Raw genomic sequence first — 25682 nt, 5'->3', positions numbered from 1 at the left:
AACAAATCTTTCGAAATGGCACCAACGTATCGATATAAGGCCAATGATATTAATCTGTAATATGCCATTGAATTTTGGGAAAATCGAATGGTGTCGGTACAAGTGATGCCTTTTTTTCATTCGGTTTTTGCCCATCAAGGACACACTTGACGCAATGGTTTTTATGGTGATTACAGATGATTCTGATATTCATGCATAAAATTAACACCGACAATGTAAACGTTGGTTGGGCTGTCGCCGAAATCCGAAAAGCATTGCGATTCAAATACATGCTTCAGTTGCACGAATTTTGTTTGCTTTCATACATGAGCGCATTTCTTTCTCTCGTCTCGTTGACACTGTTTTGCAAATAGATATTAGTTAAGGTAAATTTATCAAAGGTAAATCACACACTTGATGCTAACAATGCAAACGCAAAGAAGACAAGTTCCTTTTTCTGGAAGCTTAGCACTATATGGCAAAACAGATCCATCAATGTTTTATTACGCATTGCGTTGAATCTCATTTTCGTCGCCGATTCATTTTAATTTTGAAAGCATCAAATTTTCACATTTCACTTTGATTTGCGTGTCACTTGGTATAATATTGAATTTAACAATAAATGGGGATTGATATTTTGGATTCATGTGAATATTTTACTCAGTACAGAAATATACACACATGTTCTCGTTTTATATAAATAAATTTTTGTTTAACTTGCGTTCGTTTGGCTTTTTGGATTTAAAAAAAATTAACGAACAAACACACGAAGTAAGGAGGGGCAGAAAGAGATTAACTTGTGCAAAATTGATGGTCGGCAATTTTTATTTTCATCATCATTATATTTCTTTTTCGTCGTCTGCTATTGTCGTTTGCCATATTTTCCATCATATTGTTGACAAATTGGATTGTTTTTATTGAAAATTTATATAAAAAATCGCACACCATCGTTGAAATATTAAAAATTTCATTGCTGTAATGAATTTTTGTGCAGCTTCGCATCATTTGACAATGTTTTTCTTCGCTCGAATTTAAATGATATTTTAATTATAAATGCTGTGTGAACGCGATGCGGTGAAAATTACCTTCATTATTAATTTACCACGGTTATACGATCGATACATTTATTTACTGTTGATGTTCTAAAAAAGCAACAAGAGTAACTCGTAAAATTATTGATTTATTACGTGCGATACTGATTTATATTGGTTATGCTGTAATTGAGTGTCATCATTTAGTCGTTCGATCATGTTATCTTTAACCATTTGAAAGAATACTGTTTGCAATTAAATGGACATAAAATGTAATGTTAATGCTTTTGCCAAATACGGAATGAAGAAATAAATAAAATCGAATCGGTCGGTATTTTCTTGTTTTTCAACAAATGCCAATTTTTGTGGCCTCATAAATTTTTAGTAACGTCAATTAAATGTAATGGGTAAACAAGACGAAACCAATAATCATGAAAAACAGACTAGTACATTTTGCATGATATAAAATAAATGTTTGACAACACTTGAACGTATCAAAAGAGTGGCAACATTCACACGACTGTCTTCCGAAAAACGAATGCGATTGACGTAGCATGATGTGGTTTGTGTACTACAATACGCCAACTACAACTGAAGTAACTACTTCCGATATATTGTCAAACGATGTGGATATATGTACGAGTAACAATTTTCTTTTGTTGTTCTCGCTCTCACTCACTGACTCTTTCTCTCTGTGTATTTTTGGTCATGTGTTTAACCTCTCAAAGAAAATAAATATCCATTCAACGGATACGTGCCAAGAATGATAAAACACAACGTAGAAGCTTTCAAAAGCTATTCCATTATTCCTATTTAACATTCAATTTGTATATGCTAATCGTAGATATGCGCGCGCTCCACGTTTCACATCCAAAAAAAGGTGCTCGCTTACCACACATACACATTTGGTTTGCTAGAACATCATCGTCACCAACAAACAAAGAGAAAAATTATTGTAACCAAATAAAACGACGAAATAAATTCAATTCTCAACAGCCAAATGGATGCGGAAGGTTCGTATTGAAAAATGTAAGCCACACGAGCTGCAGAAATATAGCAAGCGATGTTATTGAATTCATAAGAGGTAGCATCAAATGATGTCGGTAATGTATATAGGCTGCTCATTTTAAAAGAATGTCGTAGAAAATCTTCTACATCTTCTGACATTGAAAAAGTTTACTGCTTTTCGACGGAAAAGTTACATAATAGACATTTTGATGGGATAGAACAAAGTATTGAATTTGAAATGAAGTATCACTCGATTGATCTGAGTATAATGTAATAAAATATGAGAAACAAAATATGCTAATAATGACACGATGTACGGCAATGTGAATTTCGTGGTGCACATGTGTGTGTGTACAATGTAGATTTTCGTGCAAACAAAAGTACTACTCTGTGATATGGTAAAATAAATCCAAAGTGTGGGACTTATGAAATACGAATTAATATTTACTGCAGTCAGTCATGGCGGCTGGAGAGTGTATGGCAGATTTTTGGTACGACGTTGATGCAATGACACAGTGTTTACAACACGATTACATTTATGTTCACTTCCATGAATCTATAATACACATTCGAGATTGGTGTAGCGGAAACGATTGACTGGAATGCATTTATATATATATATATATTTACGTAATGAATTCAATGCATACGACTAGTCATGATATACGTTTCAGCTATCGTACGGTTTGTTGTTACATTTTTAGTCATTGCAACATACTGTGCGCTCATGCAATCATGATATAGCATTCATAAAGCTGTGTGATGAATTTTAAAGTGAAAACACATATTCGTATGACATGCAGAATCCGAGGCACACAAATATGCTATTCGTTCATTATTCATGGAGAAAGTATTGTCAATTTTTGACATGGATTACATTTATTGCATCCATGGTGAGAGAACGACTGAGTCAGGTCCGTTTCATTTTTCACCATATTCACTGCAAGATACCGAATGAACTGCCGGATATAGTGCCATTTTAAACTGACAATAAAATGTTGTGTCTACCAATGATCGGATTGAATTGGATGGGATGGGATCACATAAGTCGATTCAAAGGTTTGTCATACGGATTTGGACCAAAAACAAAAAGCATTTCTCGTATTCACGGCTCCAATTAAATATTCTAATCATCGATCATGCTCAAGCCGAACATTCGGCTCAACTAAATGTGAATTAAGGTCAATATACTCGAGAAATGCACACACCGCGCTGTACATTGGCAACAAACCATTTTATGCTTTGGAAAAAAAACGACCATTTAAAGTGAAATATGGATAGAGCATTAGAAAAGCAATGAAATTTGTAGCTTATCTATGTTTATGTAACATTTGCAATAAGCGAAGCACCAAAGTGATATGTCTATATGAATCGGTTGCATGTGCATGCTGTGCGCACAGGGTGCAATCGCAATTCAAAAGCAAAGGAAAGTGATGTGGTTGCTTTATTACGCGTATCGTTTCACAATGCATACAAACACAAAATACAATTTATACCGATGGTATGGCACCGAAGAATACAGTAGCATACAGTGAGCGAAGAAACAACGAACATTAAAATGGAATGAAACATTTATTTGAAAATGCTTTCTATCTTACACTTCTTTCTCTCCCTTTCTCTTTCTCTCTGTGAGTCTTTCTCTCGCAAAGAATGTGCTGCGACGTGAAAATGAGAGCCGAATTTGAACGAAAAACAATTTATAGCCTCAAATTTATTGGTTGGTATCCAAAATTACGGCTCAGGTGGAGACAATACAAGAATACGTGCGAGAGGTCGGAAGAGAGAAGAAGACCAAGAGCGAGAGAGTTACACTAAACGTGAATTACAGTATTCGATTTTCAAAACAAATGTTACGTTATGAATGCCAAAGATACTTGCAACCGCATAAACACCCATACGCACACACACATACACAACCAAAATGAGAATGTATCCATCGTTAAGCCAAGCAATTTTCTAATCTATATCGTCTTCGATCAACAATGAATGGCCGTTTTTATATGCATTTGTATTGCTACCAAAGAGCGAAACGATTTAGCCAAACCTTTTTCTTTTCATTTCATTTATAAACACAAACACGTGTGAGAAAAAATAAAGTCTTCGAATCAACGAAGTAAAACAATAAAATACGAAATACACGAATGAAAATGAGAGCAAAGTGTCAGGAACAACTGTATCGGAGTCGGTTACACGACCGACATCTGCATATCTCAACAGAGTATTTATTGGACCTTTTGCATTTTGCAAAGTGAAAACATTGGAAACAACACGGTGTGAAGGAGAAGCAAAGAAAAAACAAACAAGTTTGTATTTTGCTCAAGAAAACAGCGGTACAAATAATTTGCATTTAGGTACTAGTTGTTATTCGGATGTAATAGTAATAAGATCGCGTATTTCATATTGGGTGACATTTGGTGCTCACGAATATGGGCACTATGCTTATGTTGTATGCAGAGAGAAAGAAAGAAGCAATGCCATGGATGGGCCGAACAAAAGGATTCAAGTAAAATATGTGTTCGTTCCAATGTGTCGCCAGCAAAGTACAACGTTCAACATAATTTGTATTCGACTGTTTGTTTTCATGGGAAGTTTTGGATTAAGCGAAAAGTTCGTTTTTTTCCTCTGCAGACTAGCACTGCCTGTTAAGTGTCACAGCTAACAAGAGCAGCACACACACACGGATGGTGGATTATGTGATTTGTGTTAAACTTATAATAGGTGTAAATTCACGTATGTTTATTGTGAAAACTTGACACACAAACTCTTGCGTTAAATTCTTTTTCTTTTACATCGCATTCGAAGATCCACACACATGTACAAAAAATCATACGACGCAGCATAAAGTTTCGTCGAACCAAATTCACGCAATTTCCCACGTATTCGAATTAGAGTAGCTTATTATTCGCATAAATTTGGTAACTACAAATGACGCAGCCGTTAAATAGAATTTATTTTGCAACAACAGCTAGCAAGTTTTGAGTGCACAATCAAAATACAACGACATTTCATTAACGTATTAACGTATCCAACATCTGCTGAGCTTTTTGCAAGCCCTTGACACTTTCAAGGCATTTTGTTTTCAACTTTTGTCTCTCACTCTCCGCTAATATTCTATTTTCACTTTTTCTAAGTATGCAAAATTAATAAAAACTTTACGTTCACCTTCACATATTTTAGAAGACGAAAGAAAAAAAAACTCGCTTGTTAATCTCGATTTAATTTTCTTTCACATGTTTCTTTACAAACTACACTTTTGGCTCACAGAAACCATTTGGTGCATATCTTGTTAGGGAAAATTGTTTGATTCAAAGATGCCATGAGATTGATATTGAAGCGAAATCTGTGCAACTTCAGCGCACAAAAATAATTTCATTTGCCAGAGTATTTAGAAGTCTTTTGAGAGGTTTCATCGCTTTAATCTTGAGTAATTTCGAGTATGTTGAAATGAATCACATTAAATGCGGCGAAAATTAGATGTTTTTGCTCTAAATATTATCCACGCACATCACATTTCTCTCTACTTGTTGTGAATATAATTCGGTTGGTTTCGGAAGCTCTTCTAGGAAATTATTCGTCGTATTCGTTGAAAATCAAAATAGAGTATATCATCAATATAGTATTTGCGGAGAAAGAAACGAAAAAAGGGATCCAGCAATGCTAGACAACGCCAGACTAAACATTTGGCGTATCAATGTGTGCTTGTGTTCGTTGAATATTTGAAAATATTTACTGCGAGCAAGTGAAAATCGCTCGGAAAATCGTAAATCGGTAAGAGCAGATAAGCAGTTTTGCTTTTGTAATCGCATTAAGAATGGAATGAGTGTCTATCTCTATGACATAATACAAACATTCACGACCTCTATATATGATACATACACTAGATCCAAGTGTATTTCTATCGTTGAAAGCTAAGTGCTTGCTTAAACCATATTGAAAGTAGTTTGGATTTTTTGTGTCTTGTGTTTGATATGATACTTGATTGAGAATTGCGACTTGCATGTGGTAAGACAATATAGAATGTTATCGTGTGTTATAAAAGAGTAACATAATAAGTATAGCATCAAACTAAATCTAATGCGCGAATCAAATAAACTTCGCTATTTACTGAGTCGCCGTTTTTCTTCTTCGCATCGTTGTATCGATTGGAACTAGACATAGTACGCACTTTCTATGATTTACGTTATAAAATGCGCTTACATTTGAGTTGAGCTTTGGATTGGTAGTGGCTTTGTGCTTTGCTTTTGTGCTGATTCGTGTACCGTGAACGATATACAAAGAACGCGCTATTAAATCGTAAACTCGGAAAACAGCCCGCAGTACATATAGATATTCTTTTTCTTCTTCTTGGTAACTTCTTCTGGTGCTAGATATCGAAACGTATTTTTCGGGAGGTGAAGCAGACAATCCATAAATAATGGGCAAAGTGATTACGAAGCAAACAACATATATTGCCAATATATTTTCGTTTAGACACACGGGCCCAGAACAAAATCGCAATTATTATGATCGTAATGCTTGTTCGTTCGTCGTCGTCGTCATCATCATCGTCGTAGTCGTTCCTTCGGTATGGTTTGTGTGCTCGTTTCGATTACCACTACCATTGAGCTTAGGCGCACAAACTTCTAAATAACTTTTTATTCCAGCGGATACGGTTTGTTTAGAGATAACTCGATTTACTGATGTTCTTAAATCGCATCGCTCTTTTAATCCATTTAAGGCAATCGCAGAACACGGAAAGGTCTTCTCTGACGCAATTTTATTGTCCAGAGCATAAAATCGTCACTCATAAGGAGCGCACTTGCCCAAGCACTGCTTCTATCCATTTATGTATTGGCTATTATTGTTTGTGCTGTTCAGTAAAACGAAATTTTAAGCGGTTCCTGACAATTATAATAAGAGCTTCTGAAGAAATATTTATACACTTTTCAGTATAGCGACAAATTTTTAAAGTCACTTCTCCACGTATCTAAATAAAGTTCAGAATCTATTCTCAAGCGTTTATATGTGTTTAAATGTCATACGCAATCAACTGCGGGTATATCTTTTGAAAGGTACTATGATGCTGTGTAAAATAATGTAAGTATGCCTCATAATTTAATTTTTTGTTGTAACTCTCTTCAATTTAACATATAAAAACTGGTTTAAATTGAGAAATTTCTGAATTTTCTGAAAAATGTAAGAATTTCAAACAATTTTTAACTTAATTATAACTTAAGATAACAAGTTTTGACTTAACGTACTTTGATATTGAGTACTTTTGCAGTGAAATTTCGTGAGTTTTTTATTCTAAATTTTAATCATCTCATTTCATCAACAAAAAAATCAGCTACAGTTGTAACGAAATGCCGTAAAGGTGATGACGAATGCATCGTTCAATTAGCTAACAAAATGATGGTAACTTATGCCAAAGGTATGACTTGATAATTTGTTGAAAATGCTCTTAATTGCATTTATGAATGAAATTTTGAAATATTTCGAAGAACGCCATATATTCAACCGTTATATATGTATGATGAACCATTCACTAGAGAAAATTAAATTCTGTTATTTTAATATGATGAGTAATCATATCTAATATCAGACACTTATGACTGTTATGACCCAAATAAATTGAAAAGAGTTTTTTCAGTTATATTAGTGCATTTTTAATGCAAAATCCAGTTTGGTATTGATGTGGGAATCTGCATGTTTGTATTTGAGAAATAACATCTCTCGTGCAATAAACCTCATTTTCTAATGGGGCCTAACTTAACTGGTTCAAACCAATCATACGCAATCTGCGGGCATATATTTTTTGACACAATGAACTCTCTTATAGTAATTATTAAATAACCTTGTCAAACACTGATTGAAGAGAGAAACACACAAACCTTGCAGTTCAAGTCTGCGTTATACAACGAGAACAGTCAGCTGTACTGAAAAAACCCCATAGCATATTGGTTTTGTAACTTTTCTTCAAATAATATTTAAAAACGAATTTGAGTTGGGAAATTCGATCAGTTGGTTGAGAGACCTGAAACGCATCAAACATCATTAACGATTTAATTTAATAATTTTGATATCAAAGCAAAGTTGTTTACTTATTATTTGATAAATAGTTGACAGTTTGTGAATTATACCATGAAGATCATACTAACAGTGTGCACATTGATATTGAGCGGAAACACTATTGCGGTGCAATTTCGTGAGTGTTGATTAATTTTTTGAACTATTTTTTAATTTTAATTAAGATATTCGATCTTTCAACAACAAAAAAATCAGCGGCTGATGTAACAAAATGCCGAAAAGGTGATGGTGAATGCATCGTTCAATCAGCTAACAAGATGTTGAGAGAATATCCAATGGGTATAATTTATATTCATTTTATTAAAATATATTTTTATTTGAGCACTTGAAAACGAAACTTTCAATTATCATTGGTCAAAACAGGTGAAAGTAACATAAATCTCTTATCGTTGGACCCACTGGAAATTCCACACATTCATATCGAAAAAGGGACATCGAGTGTTGTTGACGTTCTTTTGGAATTCTCAAACAATACGATTTCTGGATTTCGTGATTTTACATTTTACAAAATTGAGTAAATTGAAAATGTTTGCCCATAATTGATTCATCTAAAGTGAACATTTTTATGATTTTTTTTTTCATTTTCTTGCCAATAGTGGATTCAATGATACAATTGATGGAAAATACGAAATCCAACTGAAAGGTCCTCAGATCCAGTTGATGGGACCATATTCTGTCAAAGGTTCTGTGTTATTTGTACCTATCCAAGGTATTGGAGATAGCAATATCACTGTCTGTAAGTTTCAAATCAAATTGAAGTGAAATCAATTCAATTTAATCAAATGAAATGTGTTTACTTTCTAGTGAATCCGGATTTCGTGGTTCGATTTAATGGAAAATCAATTACAAAGAATGGAGAAACTTTCTTACAGCCAGAAGATGTTGAAATGTCATTCACAATTTCAGAATTGATTTTGAATTTAGATAATTTGTATGGTGGCAGCACTACCAATTCATTCTTAAACAGAAATTGGGAAAGAGTATGGTCTGGAATAAATGAGTCCGTATTTTCATCATTCTCACAAATTGCTGCTAACATTTTAATCAACGTCTTCTCCACAATTCCATATGATGAATTATTCACTAAAGAAAATGAGAGCTTGTGATTTTTATGAAATTCAAAATGATTATTGATATGGTCAATGGACAATTTTAAAATATTTAGATTTAGTTGGTGCATAAAATCTTTTTTTCAAAGGGTCAAGTGTTTCAATAAAATCATTCATGGAAGATTCTATGAATCAATTTTACTCATTTGTAAAAGCCAGTTCATATTTTGTTTCAATAATAAAGGATAAACATCGTTAATTTCACTTAAAATGCAACTATTTTATTCAATGTGATTCTTATCAAAGCAAACAGATTGCCTTTGGTGGGTTCGTCAATGATTTTGTGGGAGGTCTATCTATTGTAAACCTCTATCTCAGTAATTGGTGAGTAAACAAAGGTCTTCACTTTGTCGTTAAAGAAAGAATATTTCTCGTCCAAAAAACCCAGACAAATCTAAATTTAATTTTTTTGGAGATCGCATCGTTCTCTGACACAATGCATGTTCTCTTCAATGCTTCATATCAAGATTTTTCAAGGTTCTACTAAAAAGTGTATTGCTTGTGTTTTTTTTTTCTTGATAAAATATAACTTCTTAATTTTCGCTGACTTTTTGATCTTAAATCGGAATCGATTGCGATGTTTTCTTCTCTTCAAACTTTCTGAGCACGATGTTCATCAGTAACTTCATATTCAATGTGATGATAAACCATTAAATTTGATCCAATGCAAAATACACAATAAACACACTGACTTTAATTATTCCTTCGATTCCATCTTAAGATCCTGCAGATTAAATACATTATAAAAAAGAAATTCGATTCCGGTGCACAAGACTTCACATTTGTTGGGGATGCTATCAACTTTACGGTCTTTTCAACTACTTTTGATCGTGTTCACGTTCATAAATATATAGTTTTATTGTCTTCCGTACCCATGGTCAATGCGAATTAAATGACCGTCAATAAAATTCCAACGCTAAATTCGTAACATGGGGAATATTTTGATAAAACTCAATAAAACGAAAGTATACTACTATCGTCGGATGCCATAAAAAATCGAACGAATAAAATATTATACACCCATTCACAAGCACAACAAAAATGCTTTTATACATTATTACAAAATATGTCATCGTTTTCTTTTTTTCCCTTTTTTTGTTACATCATGAAGTTTATGATTTATGCTGATTATCAAGTGATTAAGTAGGCGCGTTTTTCGTTAGCAAACCTTCTCATTATTTTCGTTTGTTGCGCTGTTTTTTTTTTTGTTTTTCTTTTATCATTCGACGGCATGTAAAAAATGTTTCACATTGTTGGTAAACGTCCAGGATCAGTACACATAAAAACTTTGGTTTTATGTTCAGTAGCTTCGCTTTCTGGCTTAGCGATTTGCTGACTTTGCATGTGAATTTTTATGTGTCGGCGACTTTTTGCGAGAAGAAGCCAAGAGGCGCAACTGAAATGAGTTTACCAAATTTTCACGTTTTTACATGAAACATAAGTACATGAAAAAAAAACTTTACATCGCTGATGAACTCGGCAGCGAACAAAAGAGATTTTGACGAGAGAAAAGTTTTATTTTATTTTTTACTTCGACGAATCGATACACAACAGCTATTACAGTACGCATAAATTGTTTGGCATAAATTCCAGTGCATTGGAATTTGAATTGTGCGCTGTCAGGTGCGAGATCTTTTCATTTCCATAGTTCACCGAAAACTGACATTTACGAAACCGAAATAAATCTAATCATGGCTTTTCAAATACGCAACAGAAAGATGGATTTGCATAGCCATTCATCAGCTAAATGACACGAAATTGTCAATGACTTTTTTCCATTAGTTTATATCACATGTTTTGCGGATCCATTGAATAGAAAACACAATTTTCCAACTAAAATATCAATCAAAATTATGGACATCTTTATCGAGACACAAATAATAAATAATGGTTCGTGAAAATGTTCCAATTTTTGTCTGACATCGCTACAAATTAGGTCATTTCTCAGTGGAATATGTTTATGTACCGAATCACAAAGCAGCTATAACTGCGATGCCAAAAAATCGTAATACAACATAGAAAAATCAAATCTGTTGTTCGGCCAGAAGATTGATGGTACATATAGTCTCTTTTATGTCCAGATGCAAACAGGAATCACTTGGCACAACTTTTGAACTGTCAGCAATATTATATATGCAGTGCTGTATGAATATAGCTTGAAAATTGGGGAATTGGTGAGGAAGAGACTTAATTTTTGCGAATGAAAAACGAGAGAATGGTCTCGTGCCAAAAATATAATAGCAAGCAGCTGGCCAATATGGATACGTTTTCAATCATTGTAATGCACACATAATTACAATTCAATAAAGTAATTTTATTTGATTATCATCAAATGAACCATTATGAAACTAATGCGGCCAACTATTATAGTTAAATGGAGACGACGATGGTTGCTCTGTCAGTTGTCTAGATTTCAATGAATATTTTTCCAAGCATAACAATAAGTTTCCGTCTGTGCATTACGAACAGGTTTCTTTTTCCTTTTATACGCTTCTCAATGAAGCAATTTTTCTTTGGCTCAAGAAACGCGGCAAAAAAAAGCTACAACAAAAGTTTTTTCAAAAAGGAAAAAAAAAAGTGATTTGAATGAATGGCAAAATCACACATCATTATACGTTTGAAAAGCGCTTGGGAAATCTGAAAAGCACACACACATGTTGAAGAAAAAAAGAAAATTTCTGTCAACTCATGTGTAGGATGATTTTTCTTTTTCGCTTGCCGCTGTTGACGTGAAACGTATACCAGAGCACAACAGCGCAAATAAAAAGTGAATGGAGGAAAACAGGCATTTCGTATTTCACAATATTCATGAATACAGATTCCAGGATAAGTAGCTGTATATTCATAACGCGCCCCGAATCCACTTCTTTTTCACTTAGAACTTTTGGAATTTCATATGCGGAGCACATAGCAACTGACTCCACTCACAATCTGCATTCGGCGATTCACTTCATCACATACACATACACATACACACATACACCTGTGCGTATCAATATTACTTTTTAACCATTCGTCATATGATTCAAGCACTGATTTTCCCATTCCATGAAGACAAATTCGAGTACACTACGTATAGCAAATGTTTATGGTTCTACATACGTGTCACGGAGATGTTTCGCATTTCAAATGTTGCCTCTATCATTGGAATATCGTTGTATATTAGCTTCACTTAAAATTGTATAGCATCATATATGACAGGCAGAACATTTTGAAAGTTTACTCGATGGCATTCATTCAACTTGCGTTTGTTACGTAATTTCTGTGACATCGAACTTTTATTTGTTGCATGTTTTAAACGATGATCTTTACATCAAAGAAAAATCCAACTTTATGAAAATAGAAAATACATTGTCGAGGATGTGCTCTCATCCAGATAAATGAAGTATACTCACCGCCAGATTGTTGGTTACTTTGGTGGAATCTTCAATTAACCTCATATTACAATAAAATTTGAAACGTTTGTATAAATTTACTCATATTTATGATAAAATCCGTATTATAATGTTTTATTCATTTTGAATGTTATTACATCTTTCCTATAGAGAATATATTGTTTTGCTCTTTTTTGTTTATATTTTTTACTCCAACTTACTGGCTGCATTGCTTCGCACCATTTGTAGTTTGTATACTTTTTATTTTTGTGTTTGATGTTATCATTTCAAGCACATCATGGCCCGTTTGCATCATTTTAACAAGCAATGGCAATTGAATTTCTCACAGTATTGTCAAAATATGCTGTTTGTTATTATTAGTTTTGTCCATATTTGCTGCTTGCCCCCTACAACGGATAGTTCTCATTGTTTTTCATGAGTACGTATGGCATTCCACTTCTATCTACTATCATTTTTTCACTATGGAATCTACTTCGTTTTATACGAGTCTGTTCATTTTCATTTTCATATTGCGGTTTTATTCGATCAATTCATACGACATCAAATGAGTCGAAGAAACGGAAAATAAAATGTTTGTTTATTGCGTAGAAGAAAAAAATTGTGCTGTTGTTTGCTTTTTACATTGTTGGACTTATTTGTTTTCCTTTCCATTCATTTTATTTCACTTTTGCTTAGGTTTGGTATTCTATAATAATTTTTCAATGTAACAAAGCGACGATGCGACTCTTATTGTTTGCATGAAATGTGGCAAATAAACTATTGATTATGGGGTTCGGAAGGTTTTATAAGTGACGCTCCCCACCAATTTTGAAATCTTGAATTTATAGTCACATCATGTTATATACACTATAAATCGCAATGGTGCGTCACAGCTTCGTTTTCGGAAAATGGAAAAAAATTAAGCTTGAAAATAAATTCGAAACTGTGACGCAGTATTTCACTTTTTTTCATGTATTCATTGCTGTTAAACATAATTTTTTGATTTTCTTCAAGCTTCTGAGCGTCATGCGAATTGATACGAGTATCAGTACTTTTGGACGGCGATATTTACATAGCGTCACACTACATTAACCTAGTGCAAAGAGGTTTTTTTTTTTATTCTGTCATAAAAAGAACATTATGCCGATCAGATCAGCATTAATTTTCATCAATGCATCAATTGAAAAATACATAAATTTAAGTAATGCTTATATATGTTGCTTTTATGATTCCACAAAAATTTCCACATAATTGGTTTCTCCGTTCAGCTGAAAATAAAAAAACACTACCCATCAAGTTTGTTGACAAAAAAAATATGTTCGGCTTGCGGTGCAATTTTTCCAAGTAATTTTGTTGAATAATTTGAATGTATCATCATACAAGGAACAATGCGTTGTTGGATTTTAAGAAAATCCCGAGAGAGAATGGCAAACACATTTGTTTAAGCTGACGAAAAAATTACGTGGCACAATTGATTGTCATGAAATAGTCATTAATATAATTTATATTGCATATCAATTTAAATGTGAGCTCGATGAGCCGGTAATTTAACAAATTGAATGTCGTTCAATAAATATTACCGATTAACGATTATCGAATCTGTTCGATTTAATGGCAACAACGACAAGTTTTCGATGAAAAGTAAACAAACAGAAAATAAAATAGTCATAATTGCAACACAAGTTGACTCCAAGTGAAACGGTTGAAGTGGTAGAAAAAAGTCGCAACGCTTATGCGATAAGGAAAAGGCGATTTGCCGTTAAAATGAGCGTTGACTTGAAACGATTATAAAAATAACAACTACAAATTTCTGCATTTTTTTCTCCTTTGCAATAATGACAAAATAAACGATGTATGCACGCTGAATCACAGCAACTATTGAATGCGTGGAACTGGCGGATGTTATAAATGTATAAAATCCCAAACGATTTATTTTTGCGTGACAAAATGTGCAGCCAAACACAAAAACCTGGCCACATTTTTCGATTGTTTCACTGCTGGTGACTTTGTGCTTAACATGTGTGCAGTGCATGGATTTTATCAAATAAATTTTCTACACGAATGAACCGATTATTACCTGCCATTAATTTATACAATTTTTTTACTCCAAACATCGTGAACAAACTGCAGCCCTTTTCATGCAGTGTTATTATGACAGAGATACCATAGAATATTTTCTATAGTATACATTCTCATTTATATGCCGATCTAGTATAACAAAAAAAGTTTTGTTTAATATCGACGCAAAAAAAAGGCGAAGTAAATATTTAAAGCAAATGTGAATTGAAAACAAAACAAAAAAATATCTACATTTATCAGATTAATATTGAAATTACTGGGAGGAAAGTTTTCACAATGGCAAACTACATATTTATTCTGGATTCAGATAAACGTTTTATATCAGATTTATGCTTTATCATAGCTCTTTTTATTTCAACGTTTGATGCGAAAATCGATATCAACATTTCAATGGAATTTCATTGTGTGGTCAACCTTTAGTGGCAACGAATAAAGAAACCCAGCCATGGAGTGTAAACAAGAATGCATTCTTAGATTAAAATAAAATATATATGTTGAATGGGTGAGTATGTGATTCACAGAATCGAAAATTGTTATTGTTATACGCATCCTCGGTTACACTCGGCATTGTGAGATACAACAATATTTAGTCATTTAATTAAAGACCTTACAACTTCGAATGAATAAACTTAGACACAGCTGGAAATCGAAATGGTATTTCATATCTATAATAAAGCCATATAGTCATCTGAATCATTCATCATTCGATGGGAAATATTATATATATAAACATTTTAATAATACACTTATTGGTGCAATGAGTACATAGATATTTCCCAAATGGTTAAATAGCGGACTTACACGGAGTATGAGCGGAGCTGTGCGGAGATAGACGAAAACAGCATACAACGGATGAGAGTAAATCGGATGAAAGTAAATTAGTGTGCGCGCAATGGTTACTATGCGTACGCATATTCTTAATACAATTCTCGTCTATCTCCGCACAGCTCCGTTCATACTCCGTGTAAGTCCGCAATTCAACCATTTGGGTTATGGGCAGTATTGGAGAGAAGTAAGTGCCCCATCCAAAAATATGATCATGATATTTTGAAATTAATAACAAGTAAAATAAATATAAATAAATAAAATATATAAAAGTTTGAACTATAAAAATGGCAATTTTTTGTCCCGCACTGCATAATTAGAAGAACACAAAGATTGTTCGACCAGAGGAAACGATTTCAAAGTTTACTTTTATTTTATTTTATTAAAAAACACAGATTACTCGAACTCAAAAATAAAAATGTCAACAAACAAAGTTTTGAGAAAAATTATATATGTAAGAAAACTAAATTTATTTTCGTTTTAATCTTTTTATATTTACATGATTGAACTAAAACAAACATGTATATATTTGAATAGATCCTAACTTTTCATTTCAAAAGTTTTGTGTTATTGTTTTCGATAATTTAAATCTAAATCTGAATGAAAATTCGTTAGTAAATGATTTGTTTGTAAAAGTTTTTTTCAAACATTGTTTGATTATCTAGCTGAAAATAGTTTCATTGCTGACATTAGATATCGTACCAATGAGTTGACGTATGTTGGTGGAAAATGTTCTACTGTGGCAGCTTCACTGCACGTGACAACGTTGTATATTTTATCTTAAGTCGTATTCACACATTTTACAAATGTCACATGGCAAGTGTCATAGTCCAATAGCAATGGTGCGAAACATTAATCATTCTCTTTGATCACCGACCGCCGACCGTGCAACACGCTAGCGATATACCATTCGTTGTAAATTATAGTTACTTTCACGTTATCCATTAAAGTTAATCATTTAAGTTGAAGTAGCAAAGTGGAGTTTTCTTCCGATTAAAATTACAGCAGATCATCATTATTTTCGCTAATATTAACGAAGAAACAAACCCATACTACTTTAGGCTGAGAAATATCAAATTCCTAATTGACTTTATTTTTTAAGTTAAAAACGAACACGATAAATGTATCGTTCTCGTTTATTTATTCGAAACAATTTATTGGTAATAAAACGATCTATCTTCACTTTATGAGTTTTAGTAAGGTGGCCATTATGTTGACTTGTTGGCATAATGTCAGCAGATCCGCATGGAGTTTTTTTAAATAAATGTTATTTTCTTTCGCTATAATCTCAAATGGAATTTAAAAAAAAACTATTTTCCATCTCCATAGAAATCCACTTTGGATGGATAGAAATAAATTAAAGAAAGTAAAATTTCATTTTAACAAACAGTCGTGCCTTGAAGAGTTTCAACGATAAAATCCTTTATTTGAAATGTTTATTATTCATATAAATTTTTGGCACGAATTAACTCTCACATCCTGTGAATTTTGATTCATGACGTAGAAAAAACTTTTACGGAAACTTTTTAAATTCCAAAACAACTTATTCCGACTACTTTATGCAATTGAATTTATATGACTATTGTCTGCTTTTTGGTAAAATATTTCGCATTACGAAATGTGAATAACTATAAACAAGTGCAAGAGATTGTAACGGAAACTTTTCGGCACACATCGATTCAATTTGAAAGAAATTGAAAGAGTGATAGAGAGAGAGAATGCACGGAGAAGTCGTAAAATTAATTGAGTACAATTTATTTGAAACACACTATTTTTTAAATAAAATTGGAAGAATGTCGTCACAATTCCATTTCTGAAGCTCGGTTTCTTACTGGCTAGTTTTTTTTTTGATAATTCTTTTTCACGTACTCAGACTTGTGAATCTTTCATGTTTCGCATCATATTTACTGTAACTTTGAAATGCACACAAATATTCTAGGAAATAAGTTCTTAAAAAACTTTATCAGTTGTATTATTTGCCAGTCTTTATAGTTATTTTTCGAATTGACTAAAACACTTCCATGTGTTACCAAAGAGCTGTTTAGACACAAAAACTTTTCTGTTGAGAATTCTAGTTTTTACTTAAATAGTTTCTGCATAGTATGAGTAGAGCAGAAAATGAAAAAAGCCATTTATTTCAAATGATTTACTATTTGGAAATTATCTGACTTTTTGGCCAAATTAAATATTTTTTCGCATTTTGAATTGACATCACATTAGCAGTTGAAATAAATAGGATACTTTTATTTATCGCCAACAGTAGTGATACGAACAATAAATTGTCAGAAGATCTGTCCATGGTGTCCATTCAATTTTTTCTTGAATCAAGCGAAATGAAAAAAAAAAACTAATAAAGTGTGCTTTTGTGTTTCAAAAATCGCAGACCATAAGCGCATCGACTGTAACAAAAAAATATTCGAAATTAAGTCGAGCTCTGGTAAAATTTAATTAAAATTGACATCCTTTCTGTGATGCGGCACACTTGCAAACCATGGAAAAAACCGCTCAACATGCTTGAAAGCAACGTCTTGCGATGCCATTCATTCAGTTGCTCAGTGCATCTGTGCACAATCGAATACTCACACACTGAGCGTTCATAAGTTTCATAATTGATTTTTCATTTCGCCTGATCTTTTTCGTGCCATTAGTATACATTGAACATACATTCCTGTCACACAAACGAACAACAATGGAAAAAGAGTGAGCAGAAGAAACGAAGAGGGAAAGGGAGAGAGCATGAGCTGCTATACCACACGGTGTTGTCACACCGAATTCTTCCATGGCAAACATTTTTCTTCCTCATTTTCAACTGTGTAAATGTTTACCTTGGGGGCATCGCTACCGAATGAAATGCGCAAACATTTCTCAATTTTTTTTAAATCGGTTAAATTGGTAGACGAACATGGTCAAACTGAAACTAAACTCTATTGTAACTTTGTTCGTTGGCAATCCCACACTGGTTGGGAGTGAAGTGCACCATTGGTGCATCGAAAATGTATGTGTGCTTAAGATTTCACGCAGTGACTGGGGCATCAGTACAAACTGTCATCAGCACACCACAATGGAAACAGAAAAAAAATCCGAAGCGGAAAAAACCGAACCTCATGCTCTATATCTCGTCGATAATATAGTAAAAATTTAATTATGTCCTTCACTTCGGATTGTTACAGTTTTCTCTATCAATATTTACCGCACTTTTCACACGTTCCATATTTTCTCTTCATCAAAGTAATTGTTTGCTGTTATATGTGATGCTACACATAGATGTGATATATGCACATTGCACATAGTTGAATTTCTATAATATCTTGACTCGAGTATGATGTAATTTTTAACATTCGCTACAGTTGCAGACAGATATCGGATGCGTATGTAACAGTTTCATTGGTGAACATCGGTATCATTGTTAAAGTTGAATAAACATGCGGTCGATTTAATGTGCGAATGATATATCACGAGAAAAAACCATTTCATTTCGTTGTATTGTTTGAAATGTGTTGACCATAAAAATTCCGTGAACGTTGCGAGGTCGAAGAAATATGATTCCCATAAATATCATTGAAAATCGTCGAATGAAATTGTGTTTGCGTTAAAGTGTGCGCCTCTCCGACTGATTGATTAACCGACTTCGTATAACGTATGCACTGCTGCTGAATGGTGCGCTCCAAATTCTTTTACGTTCTTGTGTTTCATCTTATTTTCTTCGAATTGCATTCACACTCAGTAAACGGAGTACGTGATGTGAATGTTAAGCGGCGTATTTATTTCGCGCAAAGGAAATGAGCGGCTGGTAATTTCGTAGCATCTCATCAACGATATTAGAATTCTCGAGTTGTTATGCATAAAGACTAACGAACATTTCACGATTATATATAAATTAAGCAAGACGGTCGAAAAATGGACCGTTGAGATTCGTCGTCACGAGCATAATACCAATTTAGTACAACATTGTTGATGCTGCTGTAACAAAAGATAATGGAAATTACCGATAAAAATTGTATTCAAAATGCATTCGGAGAAAATATTGCTTGTACAACAACGGAAACTACAGTCACATCACAACATCATTTCGACTCAACGCTGGCAATTCAATATTTGATTGGTAGACACACACAATCAGTTTAAGTCTATACATTGGCGCACTGAACTAGATAAAGCACGAAAAATGCCAACATCCAAATCAGATCAACGAATGAAACCGAAGCACGTTTGCAATGCAAACACGTGCACTTATTTTGCAGAGTTTTGCACAGCATTTATTTTGGAGATGAAACGAGAATTTCTGTGAAGTTTGTCTGCCATTTCACTGTCGGAATTGAATAGAAGGATTAAAGAAACCCTTTGTTCATTACATCATTTATAATTCAAAGAAATGGTATGCATTTTCGATTGCGAATAACTGGGAAAGAACATTTTAACATTTTCGGACCATTTGTTTCGAAAAAAAAACGTATGAAATTCTCAAATTCTTATACTAGAAAGGAATTATTCTTAACCCAAGCGCCAATATTTGGAGCAGCAAAGCCAATACTTTTGATAAATCAAGCCACTATGGCAATGCGGAAATGCCTTTTGATTGCACTTCATGCAAATGTTGATTTTCGATGTTGGAAAACTCATAACACTAAATTTGGAAATGCATCTAAGCCATAAAGGGAAAACAAACAATTTCCGCATCAAACATTTTTCAAACAGAAGAATGAGCTTCATCTACTTCTTATTATGCTCAAAATTCAATGGGTTTTGATTAAAATTGTGCATATGCAAACAACACACAGAGAAAAAATGTTCACCAAACGTTTTACTCTCATTCCACAATCTCAAACGCAAACCATGCCAACGTAAAGAATTCCTTTATGCAAAAATGGTTCGGTGGTTGGAAAAGATGGTAACGGATTTTTGATATGTTATGCTGCAGTGAAACGATTTTTGATAGGAACAATGCTGCAAAATGGGGAAAATCAAATATAAACAGGAGAAACAAAGGTTGATGTTGATCGATACAATTACTTTCCTTTTCATTCATTTTACACATATATATATTTTGTGTGTATCAAAAGGACGTAAACGACGTGAATGCAATAATTTGGAAACACGAAAAAGATGCCACGAATAAAAGATGCTCAAAAATAAGGAAAATTCTCGTCGCGCTTTCGCAAGCTATATAAACAAATGCTATTCATTCAACAAAACATTTTGCCTTACAAAAAAGCACATCGTCTTGTTTGAACATGATTTAGCCACCAGCATATACCGAGTGCTTTTTCTTTACCAACATTTTTCATTGTTCGGTGCTTTTTAGCAACACACAAAAAAACACGATTGTGTTCAATTTTTTACTGCATCCATTACAGAGCGAAAATGTAAGAGTGTGTTTGGTTAGTGCCAAAAGAGGGAAAATTTAATCAAAAAATTACTGTACGGATGATTTGGTTGTTCTTCGATTTTCAATGTTTTTGTTACATATTTTAACGTCACTTTAAATGTGAGCTTTTTTTTCCTTGAATTATTCCCTGAGAAATCACCCTTGGAATCATCTGTTTTCATATTAAACCGCTCGGGAAAATGCCGTAGCAATAAAATACTGATGCAAGTCACTAAACCAAAAAACGCACATAAATTAAAAAAAAATCTTTTAATATTATTGTGTCTGGACTTGATAGTAAGCTACCGCTGCCAGCGCTTGGTTTCACAGTCACCAAGTTGCAAGCTCCAAAAGAAAATAGAGTAAAAAAAATGTGTTTTCGATGCCATTAATTCTAAGCAATTTGCTCAACGACCGATAAATCATTTGACTTCAATATCTGTCAAATGCCTGCTTTGGTCTTGGCTTCAATTTCATGCCGCCAGCAGGAAATTCTCAACAAATTCGAAAAAAAGAGTTTCACTTGGCAACCGAAACTTTTTTATGCTAAATTATTGTTGCCAAGCCTTTGATTAAAAATGTTTTGTGTTTGGGAATAAAAATTTCACTAATCTGTATTCATTTGTTGGCATCAGACGAAATGCCAGTCATTCAAACTTCAAATGGAATGAATTTTGTGTGTGATTGTGGCATTTTAATATGATATGACCGATATAATCAATCTAATTATTCGATTTGACTTTTATCTTTGGTGAAAATGACGATTTTTGTTGCCACATAGAAGAAAATTAAAATACCATCGAATAATTGCGACGGGTGATAAAGTCAAATGGGTTGGAGTTAGCGATAGTGAATATATACTTAAATTATACGCAAACGATCCAGTTTGTAATTAGGCGAAAAAGGAGCAACGACAAAAGACTCACATCTAAAACCACTCTTTTTTTTTGTTTTCTACCCTCGCACCAGACAGAAAACGAATTATTCGCTCTGCACTCAGACATTCCACATAATGCGACAAATAGCAATGAAAATCAGTCTACGGATGATGAGAAATGAAGTAACCGAATGCAATACATACAAGAAATTGAAAACGTTTTAGTAAATAAAACCAAAATGTGCAAAAGGTTTCAAGCAACAGCAAAAATGAATAGGAAATACGAGAAACGTAGAAGAAACGTGAAGAACGCTTGGGGAATTGATGAAAAAAAGAGCGCAACGTGTAATCTATATACATTTCAGTTCTCCAGCAAGCTGTCATCATCCAAATTGGTGTTGTACTCTCTGTATATGGCTGACTAAAGATCCCAGATATTTTTAATTGTGTTTAATACTTTTCTATCTCCATTGTATTCAACTTGCTGATAGAGAAAAACGAAAGTTGTAAAAGAATCCCACAATAGCCAAAAACTCACAACTGTTCAGCTATATCTATTTGGAATAGAATGTGCATCACTTAATACACATGCAATCTTCCCACAAAAAAAAAAAACACCAGAATTTGTGTCGAGCGAAGCTCGTGGGTTTTTTTCTTTCTCCCCCTCGCGCTCTCTCTATCCTTCTCGCACAAATGTTTATCGCATCTGTAAATGCTTTGCTGTATCGCATCGGTACAAAAGCACAAACATACGATTGTTTGTAAATGCGCTGCACACGACTGAACTAGAGCTGATTTATACAATGTACAAATAAGTAGAATTACATTCCATGTTGTTATGTCACTGTTTTGCTTTCGATGCGCCCCGAAACGCAATATTTTGTCGATTTTTGTGTACCGAGATATATTTTCGTCGAATCGGTGTGGCAAAAAACGTGCACTCTTTCCTTGAATTCGAAATGGAAAACGAAGCATTCCCATTGAAAAGCACACGAAACGAGACACAGAGAATAAAGAGAGAATTTATGTTTAACATGAAAATTAGGTAAACATTCCAGTCAAACGGAACGAACGAACGTAATAAACGAAATTGTGTTGCTACAATGCCAAAATAAAATGACAAGCATGATTGGTGTGATGGTGATGTGATGATGTTGATGGTAATGTCGACTGTGACAAAAATTGTGATTCAAGGCCGCTCTTCTTATTCTCAATCTCTATCGGTTTCTTTTGATTTGTCTATGTGCTGTGCTTCGATCTGGGATTATTTTATCGAAAGCGGAACAGATAAAGTGTGAATTAATGTCAATGGCTCTATAGGGAATATTCAACATTGATCCCAAGCTAATGATAGCTATTCCTTTTGCATAGGCTCACGCTAGGTATTAAAGAATTCTCTCACCAGTGTATTTGTATGAAATGTCGAGAATATGCGTAATTATTAATGTACCAATTCCAATTCTCTTCTTCGAAATACATATAGATTCTCTATTCAAAGCATTTTCTTCTTACGAAAGAGAATTAAAATGATATGTTTCGAGCATTTCTAAAATTAAATCCATGCAACGCAATAAAATCAATGATTAAATCGCATTTAGTACAAATGACATGCTTGACAGCAATTTTGTTGTGATTTAATTATCAAAGGTCTATAAAATGAATGCAACAAATTAAAATTTTTGGCGTCTGCAATACTACATTTCTAGCAACATCAAGCGAAGCATTGTGACCATGCATGGAAATGATCTGAACATTTCAGGGAGGATCGAAAATTGAAGAAAAAATATTTTCAATCTCATTTTTATTTTTATTGAATGCATTGTACGATATCGAGCGGGGAGGTTGCGTCACTTAAACCATGATTGAGTATTCCCATGTATGACTGAGTGTGAAAGATATTTTCCACATTGTTTATCCATCGAAGTGGAATAAAAGTTGTTGGCGCTTTCGTTCGTCAGTCTAATTAATTTATGGCACCACTTTTGTGCCACGTGTCTTTCCATTTGAAATGCTTTACATTTGTTTGGGTGTCTTTTTACTTATCTTTTTCATTTTTCTCATTCTTTCTGCTTCTCTTGCCAGACCTTTTTCATTGTACCGACGAGATTGTTCTTCGATTCATTTTCATTCTATGCCATAGTTGATTTTATCGTTTCGTTTGTGCAGGGTAAATATTATGGCATCATAAAAATTGAAAACGCATAAAATAACTATCTACAGACAATGGTATATTGTTTTGTATTAGCTTTGTTATAACCGATTGCAAAACGAAAAGCAATGAGAAGACACACAGTGAAATTGCGAAGCGAAAAGAAAATATCATTTTTCTTTTATCACCATGGATTTTGTGTTCACTACAGAGATTCAAACAAAATGAAAACAATAATAAAAGAAAGAGAGAAATAATATATAGAAATCCTAAAATCATTGCATATCTAACAGCATTCATGTGGATACATTTGAAAAGAATAAAACTTTCAATGTGTGTCTGCATCTAGAGCATACTGATAAAAGAAATATTTAACAAACGAAGCATTTCATCTCAATGGGAAAGCAATTTTTACATTCAACTTTTGTTGCTTGCGATTCCTGCAGTGTGGTAACATTAAAAATGATACAGAAACACACATTAGGGTATTTATCAATATCAACTTCAATAAGAGCAAAGCTTACGACAGTTAATGTTCGATCCATAAAAGATGTTTTGGTTGCCCTTTTCTTTTACACTTTTCTCATCGTCATCGTCTTCTCCTAGCTTGCTTCTTGTGACGGACAATACTGTATTCCCATGAATTTACTCATATGCCATCCATTTAAATGCAGAGAATATTTTCAAGCTATTCATCGTCGTCAAAATCACATCATCGCCAAAGAAAAACAATCAGAAAAGTGAGGACAACTCTTGGGACCATTACAACCGAATAACATTTCTATCACCAGTTACACACACACACATCCAAACACAAAAACACAAACATCAATTGTACGTGCGCCATTTGAATAGTGAAACGCAAACCGAAGAGAGAAAAAATTGATGCGACCCAAGACCAAAATACCTAATGTATTAAAAAAAAAGTAATACTCTCTTGTTATTCACAAATGTTGACTTGTCTCGTTGGCCTGATCCCAGCACCACTTCGTCTATGTAAAAATAAAAATAAAATCAAATTGTGTTTCCAGACAGTAAGGATCAATACACGTTCGTACATTGAAAAAGAGCTCAGTGTGGTAATATACAATTTGTTGGATTTAAATCGACAAGCATTATGTAGACGGTTTTCGAATCCCATCCATGAACGATTGCTCGAATAAAATGAAACTATGCGAGCATCAAATTACTTTGAATCTTACGATGTGCTGTCAACTTAACACATTTAAACATACAATATATATATCATATCACTTCACACTAACACTCATTTCGGTTGGCAGTGCTGTTGGTGTTTCTTTTGATATGGACAGAGAAAGTGCACTTAAAAATTAGAAGAAAAACAAACAAACTAAAAAACTAAACACAAACAATGGCAACAATACATCATGGTCTTACATCATTTTATCATGGACGAGCGCAATGACTTTGCTATTGCTTTAAGCCATAATACATGAATAGATGTTGTGAAAATCCCAATAAAACGAAACAAAAGTCAAATGGTCCAATAATTTTCTTGAAATGTTTTAAATTGACTTTAAGTCTCAATTTCGTTCGGTTTTGATCGCAGTTTCGTTTCAAATTTCAGTTGTTTTCGCATTCATTTCATGCACATTTTATGAATGTGATTGAAATCGCTTTTGCTGTCACTCCTCTTTCATTCGAAAAACCTATTGTAAACAAACAAACAAACAAAAAAAAACACACACACATTTGACATTTTATTATAATGGTGCATTATCCATAAAAAAATCAATCAATTGAAAATCAATCACAAAATTCGCAACAAACCATCGCACAAATACGCACACTCAAATCTA

At 33.5% G+C, this 25682-nt stretch overlaps 1 protein-coding gene across 1 annotated transcript; it reads left to right on the top strand.

Annotated features, from left to right (window-relative positions):
• The first annotated feature begins 8030 nt into the window (after window positions 1–8030).
• LOC116343056 (protein takeout-like) lies at window positions 8031–9280 on the top strand. Its single transcript, XM_031770940.1, has 5 exons — window positions 8031–8202; window positions 8280–8363; window positions 8448–8598; window positions 8681–8820; window positions 8889–9280. The coding sequence occupies exons 1-5, from the start codon at window positions 8139–8141 to the stop codon at window positions 9188–9190; spliced, it is 741 nt and encodes a 246-aa protein (XP_031626800.1). The 5' UTR covers window positions 8031–8138; the 3' UTR covers window positions 9191–9280.
• Window positions 9281–25682: the final 16402 nt, after the last annotated feature.

Source organism: Contarinia nasturtii, unplaced genomic scaffold (genome assembly GCF_009176525.2).
Source record: "Contarinia nasturtii isolate CC-2019 unplaced genomic scaffold, AAFC_CNas_1.1 Cnas_scaffold_928, whole genome shotgun sequence".
Taxonomy (NCBI): Eukaryota; Metazoa; Arthropoda; class Insecta; order Diptera; family Cecidomyiidae; genus Contarinia; species Contarinia nasturtii.
This window is presented reverse-complemented; position numbering and strand designations above follow the sequence as displayed.

Excerpts from the sequence above, each read along its gene's own strand:
- LOC116343056 (XM_031770940.1), top strand. The coding sequence starts at position 8,139 with ATGAAGATCATACTAACAGTGTGCACATTGATATTGAGCGGAAACACT. Across the intron at positions 8,203-8,279 it reads CACTATTGCGGTGCAATTTC|CGGCTGATGTAACAAAATGC; the intron begins GTGAGTGTTGAT and ends CAAAAAAATCAG. Across the intron at positions 8,364-8,447 it reads GTTGAGAGAATATCCAATGG|GTGAAAGTAACATAAATCTC; the intron begins GTATAATTTATA and ends TGGTCAAAACAG.